The sequence below is a fragment of the Poecilia formosa genome, unplaced genomic scaffold (assembly GCF_000485575.1).
Source record: "Poecilia formosa unplaced genomic scaffold, Poecilia_formosa-5.1.2 Scaffold67, whole genome shotgun sequence".
In the NCBI taxonomy this organism is placed as follows: domain Eukaryota; kingdom Metazoa; phylum Chordata; class Actinopteri; order Cyprinodontiformes; family Poeciliidae; genus Poecilia; species Poecilia formosa.
Genome location: NW_006800006.1, coordinates 2,117,246 through 2,128,223, shown reverse-complemented (window position 1 = coordinate 2,128,223; position 10,978 = coordinate 2,117,246). Strand labels below are relative to the sequence as shown.

At 39.0% G+C, this 10,978-nt stretch overlaps 1 protein-coding gene across 2 annotated transcripts; it reads right to left on the bottom strand.

Moving 5' to 3' along the window:
* Positions 1 to 238: 238 nt before the first annotated feature.
* Positions 239 to 4,056, bottom strand: LOC103140045 (leucine rich adaptor protein 1-like). Of its 2 annotated transcripts, none has more exons than XM_016672853.1 (3): positions 3,389 to 4,056; positions 1,820 to 1,981; positions 239 to 1,084 (listed from the first exon to the last, which is right to left on the bottom strand). In XM_016672853.1, exons 1-3 carry the CDS (start codon positions 3,590 to 3,592, stop codon positions 698 to 700), a joined length of 753 nt encoding a protein of 250 aa, XP_016528339.1. In that variant the 5' UTR covers positions 3,593 to 4,056; the 3' UTR covers positions 239 to 697. The 2 variants fall into 2 exon arrangements, with proteins under 2 accessions (XP_016528339.1, XP_007555045.1); XM_007554983.2 differs by having other exon boundaries at positions 239 to 1,169; positions 1,797 to 1,981; positions 3,389 to 4,045.
* Positions 4,057 to 10,978: the final 6,922 nt, after the last annotated feature.

Genomic DNA, 10,978 nt, shown 5'->3' with positions numbered 1-10,978 from the left:
AAAAAAATCTATTTCTGGACCAGTTTCTGGCAGTTATAAATGAATAATAATGGTTCTCTTCTCCAAACATAGAAACTGTTAATTGGACAATTCATTAATTAATTAAATGGCAATTTCATTTAGTGGCAGATGTAAGCATATTTGATAGAATTATGTCTAGATACAGCTGCACACCACTAAGATATATGGGAGAGATTTGAGGGCAATACATAACTGAAGAGGAAGAAAAAGGAGTCCATGGTTTTGAATTGTTTTATTTATTTTGTACAAATAACCTGAAAAGTGTGAGGTGTATTTATATACAGGCTCAAAGTCAATATTTTCTGGAAACACCTTTAGTCATCATTATATTGCATTGTTAACTTTCTATTCCACAAACTGTTTTGCATGAAGTTCAAAAAGTTCATTTTGGTCTCATCTGATAATATCACCTTCTCCCACTTGTTTATGTATATGTATGTTAGGTTATTTAATTTCCCTTTGGGATCAATAAAGTATTTTTGAACTGAACATTTGCCGTGTCCTCCTAGCTTGTGGAGAACTCCAAACAGGACTTCCTGAGTTGGCCGAAGCATAAATCTGCATTAAATACGTTCAAGTTTCACTTGGTGTCAAAGTTCATTTTAAGTTCCACCTTTTCTCCAGAAGCTTACAGTTTAAAAGGCAAAGCTGTAACTTAAAATGTCCGCATGGAAGATCATAAAAATGTGACATCATCCTTGGACTCCACCCAGGACCACTGAGCATCGTAACCCAGTAAGTCTTTCTCCCCACCAGCTGAACTCTCATCCTCGTCCTTCACTTCCTGTCTATTGAACACAGATAAACTCTGCTGAGTTGGACGTTCAGAGTTTTTCTCTCCTGCGTCCTGACTGGCAGCTTTCAGTTGCTTTCTTCTGCTGGACCTGAGCAGAGCTCTCTTGATGGTCTCGGCGCCGTTTCTGATGTGAAACCGCGCCGAACCCAACTCCAGGGCTTCCGATTTGGGCGTGTCAGCGCTGTCCAAACTGTTGGCGGCAGGAAGTGGAGCCTGAGCGTAACTTTCAACTTGGATTGATTCGGAGGGAGACTGGAGTTCAGACGTCTCGGCGCGTGGTGGGTTTTGATCTGCTGGTTTTGTATTGGCTGTTAGCCTAAGATCCTGAAGGAAGGCAGGAGTTGGGTCTTCTCTGTGGAAATAACAGAGGCAACAGAAAGTTACACTTTGAATAATCTGAAAGGAAAGACCTAACATAACCTGTTCACTTCGCTAATCTGTAAAAGATGTTCAGGGAAGGTTTTCTAGGTTTGAGCGAATCTAGAAATCTTTGTTAAATGTGAATAAAATTCAGGAAATTCACTCAAAATCAAAATTTTACCTCACCTTTTGAAATTGTGTGCTATTGGAAATGAAAAATAAAGGAACTAATCTTCTAAACAAACAAGAGTGAGTACGAAGATTCACTTATTACATCTGGCGATCAGGTCCGAAATCTTGGTGTAGTGATTGACTCTGAGCTGAACCTTCAGCATCACATAAAGATAGCTACAAATTCGGCCTTCTGTCACCTGAAGAACATTTCTAGGATTAATGGACTGATGTCTCAACCAGATCTAGAGAAACTCATCCTTAGTCGCAGTGATTACTGCAACAGTGTCTCATCACTGCTGCTGGGATTCTCACTAAAATCAAGACGATGGAGCTCATCTAAAGTCCTTCCACTGGCTCCATGTGTAGCTCAGAGATTAGACTTTAAAATACTTCTGTTAGTCTTTGAAGCTGATTCTCCTCGCTGCTTTGCGGTCTCTCAACGCACCTGCAGGGAGACATTGAAGGAACGTGCTCCTCGATGGTCACCAAGCTGCTCAGGCTGCCCGATAAGCTGCTGCACCGGCTGGTCTGGAGACCCCTCTCCTCCATCAGCCAGCGCATGGCCTCAATGCCTTCGTGCACGGCCACCAGCTGCCGCAGGATCCTCACGTCGGCACAGCGGAGCCACCGCTGCAGGGACAGAGCAGATGCTTTTACACGTGTGCATGTGTGAAATGTTACTGAACCTTTGCCTTTTCATTCAGGGTTGATCGGTGTTGATGGTTTACACAATGAATCACTTCCTAAAACCAGCAGGTTTTAAATGCATCTATTATATTACACCTAATTCAGCTAAATATAGTTAGCATTATGTTATCTATTGGTGCTAATAAATTTTTTTTAAAATGATCCATTCATTTAAGTCAAGTGAGCGGCAGTGGTTAAATACCTAAAACATGCCAGGCAATTATTGAACCAGTTATTGATACTTTTTGAAATCATCATACTTATTTTGTTTTAATTTACATTTTACTAATTCCAAAAGACAAAGAATTATTGGGACTGATATATGAAAATATGTTTTCCCTGTAAGTCCTAGAAGAGCAGTAAAAAATAAAATATAAATAAAAAAAAAATCTTAAAACTATAATTAAATGTAGTTTGGGAAAAACTAATTTAATAACTACAATTTTTAAACATCTAGACTTATTATTTATGTTCTAAATAGCATTTTAAAAAAATGCTATTTAACATTTTTTTTATTGTTATCGTAATAACTAAATTAAATATCGCTACATCGTGCATTCCTATCCTGAGAAGCAGAGATCAGGATCACTAGACTGAAGTGTCACTTTGTATGCTGACACCTACTGGCCTAGAGGTGTAACTGCACTAAATAATAATAATAATAAAACTCAGCCAGCAATCAACCAGAAACGTCAAACAACTTGGAAGCATTTTGCCTGTGCTTCGAGAATATGAGACGAGTAATATCCATTAAGAACTAAGCATGATGCATAGTAAATAATAGCAATTACAAATCAAACATTTATTTTACATTAGGAAAATATCAAAATTAATCACCTGTCAAAGTTAAAGTAACAAGTGGCTATGCGTTTTCACTAATATTGGTATTTATTGTTTCTAAAATGTTTTTATCTTCCTGCAAACTTATTTTGTTATGATACTGAACTTAGCTTTTTTTTCTTTTTTTTGTTTTTGTTGCAAAGACAGTATTTTACCAAATCAAAATTCTGAAATTAACTTTTAAAATACAAAAATAAAATAAAATAAAAAAACTGAAAATTGAGAAGTGGTTAAATGTGTCACGCAGCCAGGGGAGCGTTAGATGTTTATTTTAAAAGGCATGAAATTTTCACGCTGAAAATGAGGAATGAGGAAAGACCGGTGGGAGGAATGTGCAGGTGAGGAGAGTGGAGACAGATGAGGGGTGTGGTGAGGGGACAGGTGACAGCCGCAACAATTACGAAAATAAACGAGCAGGTAAAGCGAAAGAGAACGAAACTCTTCGAGAGGAACCGATCAAAGACCGCGCCAACGAGTTAGACGAGTTTTCACGCATCGGTAGAAGGTTACCATCTCTTGTTTCAAGGTGTTGATTTTATCAGATAAACCATCCGAGGTGTGATCCGAGCGGCCCGACGGGTCAGCTGTCCATCCCTCGCAGTCCGCAGCGGCGTCCTTCATCCAAACCAGGAGACTTTCCGGCGTTTTCCTCCCGACCTTACTCTCCAGCTCGTTAAAATCCGGATAGAAATCGTTGAGGATTTCCTCCGCCATCTCTCCCACAGGTTAATCTCTGAAGCTGGAAGATCTTGCGCGTGAACTCTCTCGGACCTCCTTCCTTAAAGTCCCAGAAAATCATCACACCGACGTTTAATCATCATCGACTCTGGCCCGGCCGGTGTGTATTCCCGCATACTCCACTGTAAGGCATGATAATGAGCGAGAAAACTTTGTGACATACACACACACACATACATACACACACCACCAGAACGGCCAGTGAAAGCGCTGGAAGTGTGGAAGAAGCAGCTCGTGCGTATAACCCGCCGTCCTGTCCCCATTCATCCAGCGCGTGGGTCTCTGGTACCGACCCGAAGCATGATGCTGATGGGCGGTGGAAGCGCTCTTTGTGAAGACTTCAAACAATGAGGGACTGAGGGGGTGGGGATGGGGGGGAGGTCACGTGGGAAACTTTTCGGAAGCACCTGTGAGCATCTAGCAGCCGATGATGATGCAAAGGACGTGACTCATGCTAAATATATGATATCACGTGACCACTATTGTAGTCTTTCAACTTCTTTTTTTTTTTTCATTCCGGGCAACGTGAATGCTTTTGTTTTAGTTTCCCCTCTGATTTCAGAGCTCACATTTAGCCAGAGTTGGATAGTAACTATAACTCCATTTACTCAATTACATTTACTTGAGTTACTTTTTTTTTGGCGTGGGGGAGCCGGGGGGGGGGTTCTTTTGTACTTTTAGGAGTATTTTACTACGTTGTAATGTTGAACTTTTTGGTATTTTAATCAATCAAATTGTATCTGTGTAGCACATTTCAGCAGCAAGGCATTTGAAAGTGCTTTACATCATCTTTTCTTGGTTGTAAATTCTGAATAAGGTTGCGCTGGTATTTTCCCAAAGAAGCAGAGCACATTGTGAAGCAGGTCCGCAGTGACGCTCGCGGCCCACTTTCACAGCGTCGGAGCGGAAAAGCATGTGAGGACTCCAGCATCTGCCGCCGACTAAAATAGATGACATGTTTTTCATCGTGGCCCATATTAATGGACGTCAGAATTAGAGCAACAGTTGGGAAATTCCCGCTCCTGGCCAGCCGAGGTCACGACTTCACCGTTATGCGGTGAGGGGAGTTATTTATATCAGAATATCAAGCAGTGGACACAACAAGCCTGCAGACTCCTACTAGAACAAAGTTAATAAACTTTTGTGAATCCTGTAGAATTTAAATAATGTAACTTAAGGAAAAATAGAAGATATTACTTTGCAGCGGGTCTCCTCTCGTGTCCCAATTGAACTTTTGTCCGATGAAGTTCTGGGTTTTGGTTTGGCTGTTATAATATTGTTCTCTGGTGAAACCGTTTTGTTAGTTAGCTTTGGTTGTGTCTTTGAATTTAGTGGTGCTGAAAAATAAAATCTCTCTAAAATATCTTCAGTTTTTCAGTAGACACCTTAAGATTGTGAGTCAGAACTGACTGATTTTCTTTTAGAATTGTTCATGATTTCATCCGGATCAATTCAAAAATATTGGTAATATCGATACCGAGCCAGCATCAGTTCCGGATCGATAAGACCCGATGCTGTGGTTTTAAATTCCCTCTTTAAATTTTCTATTGTATTTCTGTATCATAGTTTTGTTTTGATTTTCTCTCAAATTATATTTTTTTTTACTCTGTTTCAGAAAAATGCACACAAAACAAATCATGTCAACATGCATACATTTTGCCCAAATTCTCACAAGTTTGAACAAAAATAAAAGGAGGGGGGAAAACCATCAGGTCAGACGTTTGATGATACACTTGAGATTAAATAATAATAAAAAAAGCACTTTAAAAATGCAGATATCTTACTGCATTAGTTTGGATTTTTCAGTTAAGTAATGCAGAAAGTATGTCACAGAAAAGGTGACATCGCAAAATACGGTAACACTTTATTTGAAGGGGGTTGAATAAGACTGACATAACACCTGTCATAAACATGAATAAGCCTTCATGAATATTTATGACTGTTGTCATAAAGCGTCATTCGGTAAATTATGACACTTTTAATACCAAGTTGATATTATTCAAAATGTTTTTGTTATGACAACTTGACATTAACCAGGAAATCATTACTGATATAAATTTGTTATAAAAGTATTATTGATTGCACTTTAAAAATTAGGTAACTTTATGTTATTAAAGGTAAAGTTTAAACAGTAATGATTTCTTGGTTAATGTCAAGTTGTCATAACAAAGACATTTTGAATAATGTCAACTTTGTATTAAAAGTGTCATAATTTACCGAATGACGCTTTATGACAACAGTCATAAATATTCATGAAGGCTTATTCATGTTCATGACAGGTGTTATGTCATGTTTATGAAAGTGTCATGACAGTCTTATTCAACGCCCTTCAATAAAGTGTTACCTTAAAATACTTGCATTTTAACCAGAGTGTGTGGATTTTCTAACTTTATCCAGTGGTGGAACAATTTGTGTGTGTAAGGAATCATTTTCAGAAAGGATTATTGAAAGAGTGTGTCTGATGCCTCATAAAGCACCGCAGGCGTAGAAAAATGCCCCAAGTAGAAAACAAAATCAGTACCACAATGAATTATGCAATAATGTGTCTTCTCAGCCACCAGGAAGGGGGAGGAGATTGTGTCATGCTGTCACACAGAGTCGAAAATATCACTTTTAAGCTGAAAAGACTTGTTCCCATCTGCTCTGAGAGTTTTAAAACAGACATCCCTCCCTGATAACCTCCAGTTTCAAGACATGTCTTCTCCACCCAAACATCAAGTGCTGCTGCCGAGCCAGGGCGTTCCATCACTTCGACAGAACAGATGAAGCACTCGAGCTGCAGCGTCACTGCTGGAGAACTGACAGAATACACAGTCGGATGTTTTAGACAGAGCCATCTAATCATTTCAGAGCTGTTTTTTTTTTTTAGTTTTCTGTTGCTTTTTAGTGGTCTGTTCACAGCTTCTTTCCCTTTTCTTTCTCGTGAAGCTGGCTTAAAATATCCGTTACGGCCCGCACACTTTGTCCACGAATACAAGCGCCTGGTATCAAAAGTGAATCTAAAGATAAAAAGGCGTTTCACAGCAACATCTTTCTTGACATTTTTACTTTCAATTTCAGAAAGGTAATGACTTCAGTTGGTTTTATTTTCAACGCAATAAACGTGTGATCCTTTTTCAGCAATGAAAATGACTTATGATGTTCATTTCAAAAGATTTGGTCAGTGAATTTTGCTTGGCAGACAGACTACGTTGTAAAAGCTGCTGGGTTAAAAATCAACGGACAGGATGGATAGTGGAGGCTCTTACTTGAATGATACGGTGGGCTAACATCTAACAATCTAAAGTGATCCTGTTTTCAGAAATGGTGTTTCGAAGACTGAGTGCACTGCAGAAAATTCTGGTTCAGGTTTGACTGATCAAAGGATTTGAACTAGAGATCAAAGGTAGTCCACATTGCAAGTGAAATAGCAGTGCTATTTTTATTTTTTTACACTTTTACAGGACTGTAAGTGGATCATTCACTTCCAGATCATAAAGAAAAAAAAAACACTTGCCAAGTGCTATCAAAAACCATGACTCACTTCATCACATAAAGGAACACGAAGTACCCAAAGACAAGGAAGCAATATGCTAATAACAATTAGCATATTGCATATTGCCAATGACAATTATGCTAAATAAAATTATTATGCTAAATCAAATTATTTAGCATAACTTTATCTCATGGCATTTCTTAATTCATTCTGCCAAAGAGGTTCAGCAAAGTCTGATGAGGTTTTTTGTAGTTCAAAATGGCGGACAGACCGCTAATGACGCTCCTTACTTTCCATCTTCTTGAATGGGTCACAGTATCTGACCCAATTGTTGGTTCAAACCACTCATTTAAAAAAAAAGAAAAATAAATCTTCACAAAAGCCAGCAGATGGCGCCATTGACCACCCATTTCATAGCGCTCTTGTCTGGTCAGATTTCTCGTCATCCACCCAGTCAAAGTGATCTGCTCTGCTCGTTGGACATATTTTGATTTATGTGCTCAGTTTGGCTCATGTTTCGCCAGGAGGCAGGCTTACCTCCCCAGCGCAGGAAGCTGAGTCGAAGTCAACACACCGAGGCCGAGTCACGCATTCAAGAGTCGTGGGAAAAGATGTTGTTTTGGTCATTTCAATGCCAGGTCTGGACTATTAAAGAGATCAAGTCACTGGACAAACATGCTGGACCGCTGTTAACGGTTTCCGTAGTTTCATCACCCAATTAGTAATAAATGACACAGCATTCTTGCAATTTCTTGGAATGTGGGAAAACAATGGGTCAGAGCAGGACTGTATAAAATGGGCTTACGCCCAGGATGGGGGCAAGGAGTGAAATATCACCCTGTGTTTTAGGAAATGGGAGCATGATCCTGGAATCTGCATCACACGGAGCGGGTGACGGCCATAAAAATGTTACACAATGAAAGAATTATGGCTTTAATGAGTGGGGGCCACCGGCTTCCAGTTTTTTGGGAAAATCATAAACTTAGACAAACATAAAAAAATGATTAAAATGTTGATGCCTCTGAAAGGCCACCATTATGAGCTGATAAGATTTTACTGCTGCCGTCAGTGCAATTAAATGGGATTTACAGTGGATCATAAAGAGGACGTGGAGTTTATTAGCAGAGTTACTTCCTATAGCTGGCCTGCCTACCTGCCTGGTTTTACTTTACGTGAGTTCACGTGAGTCATGTGAAATATTTCTAAAGGACCAAAAATCACAAACGCGTCATACAGTCCTGGCAAAACTATTTAGGCCATTCATCTTTTCCCAGATTTTATCAAATCTCTGTGTGGACTTTATAGCTTTTGCTACCAATATTTTGAGGTATGTTTCCACCAGCTTTATTTTTATATTTTTTTGTACCAATTTGTCTTCACAAAATAACTCAAACTCAATCAGATCTGATGGAGTACTTGACTGTACTGAACTCCAGACTTTGATTGGGCCATTTTAATGCTTAAAATGTCAAAATGTCACGGAGTGGAGGTTTGTTGATGAGGATGAATGCGGTCTGATCCCAGGGTAAAGTGGAAAAATGAGTTTAATGTTGACAGACAACACAGCAGAAAAGCAGGTGAGTCAAACAGGTAACAGGGTAACAAGATGACACAGTTGAGACTAAACACACATTGGATAACAAGGGACGGCTGGAAATAATCAAGGAGCATGACATGACAACACAGGGACTAAATTAACCAAAATGCAAAAACACAGAAACCCACATCCTCACATAAATATGCTTTCATCAAAAACCAGGAGGTCTGCTACTCTAGTCAACTTCTGGCACACCCGAAACAAAAGACACGCTAAGAAAAAGGGAACATCAGAGGAACTGGAGGTTGAGGAAACAGGAAAGACTAAGAGACAACGAAGAGCTGACAGATATGGCCTAGAAAGAAAAGTCAAACCATCGCTGGCTGTACTTGTTACATTGAGTTCATATTCATAATAAAAGCATTTTCTGGATTTTTTTTGTGGACGGTTATAAAAACGGTGTTCTTTTGCGTTTTGGTGGGAACCACCTGGTATATTCCATTATGTCCAGCTTTTTAAATGAGTGCATGATACGCAGAGGCAAGCTTTTTATGAACTTGTGATATATTTTTGGGAATGTCAAAGTAATTGTCGTTTGTTGGCATATTACATATAGTCTGAATACAGGGTACAACTCTCTGTGAGTTGCTGCTGCACTGTAAATAAATTAACAATAACACTGAAAAACACTGAAATGTATATGTTGAAAGTAATGCATGACATCTGTACGCTAATCAAATTAATAATTACAAACAATAGCATATCGTTAGGAAAGCTGTCACAAATGGCTATCTGTTAGGAATTAAAACAATGCTTGTACTTGTAACACCGCCGTCCACATAATCAACAGTTTTCCTGAGCAAGTACGGAAAACAAAATGAAATCGTTGGCACTATTTAGTGCTGTTTTGAGCAAGAAGCTACTATTTTTGCAATCATAAATTACCAGAGGAATCCAAGTCATTGATAGGAAGCACAGCCAGCTCACTGAAGGGAGATTAGAATTAAGCAGAATGGTGCAGGACGGCAATGGCCAGGCTAACTTTGTGTTGGTCCAGCACATAAAATCCATAAGAAACACAATGAAATTTGTTGGTGAATTGTAACAAAATGTGATAAAGTTCAGGAGGCACTGTACTCTACTCACTAAAAAAAGACAAGATGTTCTAACCGCCCCGTTTTACAATCTCAGTCCAGTGGGAATGAGCCTGAAGCTCAAGTGTGTGTGTGCATGTGCGTGCATGTGTGTGTGTGTGTGTACGGAGTCCTGGGTCAGAAAAACAGCATTAAAAATGAGGCCACTTGGCCAGGAAATCCTCTAAGTTCACATGGCCCGTGGAAATCAGTGCCATGCAAACAAAGTCAATCATGCAGGGTGGAGACCTCGGGGTTTTTTACGACGCTGTTATGGCAGAAATCAGTCAGTCATTCGCTTCCCACATTTCCCAAGAAAAATAAGCTCCCAGGTGTGGAAACGATCTAATGTGAATCGGAGCAAAGGTATGAAACGTGAGTAGACAAAAAGAAGGGAAAACAGGTGTCTTTTTATTTTCCTCTTTGTGCTTTAGATATATAGACACATTTCTTTGTTAAAAATAAAATCACATTTTGACCCAATTGTGCACCATGACACTGCTTGGTCTCCAGGAGTTTTATTACCCTTATTATACTGTCCCACATTTTGAATCTTTCATTTATTTCTGAACCTCAAAATAATAATTCAACCTTTACGTTTTGGTGTCTGCATTTTGTTTGAACAGCTTTTACAGTTCTGGAATATGTTTGCGGAGATTAAAAAATTGCAGCATTACCTTTTGCCATTATTTTCTCAGGTGCATATGTAGTTTTCTTTGCAATTATCTTGACTGTTGCTAAAAAAGAAAGATGCAGAAGTCTGTTTTACAGACATGTTTTCACCATTTGACATAATCATAGTCCAACTGGCAATTTGCATGAAGAAAGTAAGATCATTTAGAGGAATGTAAAGCCTCGTTGTGTCCATGGGAATGTTACTTGTGCTGTAATGTTACAGTCTTATTGTATTGTATTTATTAGAGTTTTGAGTCCCATATAATGAGGTTATCCTTCAGTATTAGAATACTGTCAAGTAATGAAATAATTATTGATCAGAAACGAGGTTATGCAGTCGTCAGTTCGACAGGTGAGCACACAGAGGTTAGTCAATCTTTGCTGGTGCAGACAGAGTTTGCGCATAGCGTAGCATGAGATTAATTTAACATTGTTATTATTGGAACTCTGCTGCATAACCTGATTAGCACATATTTTACATTCATATGTGTTGGTCAGTAAAATATGGTCTCAGGAGTATTAGGCATTAAAAACAGAACCAG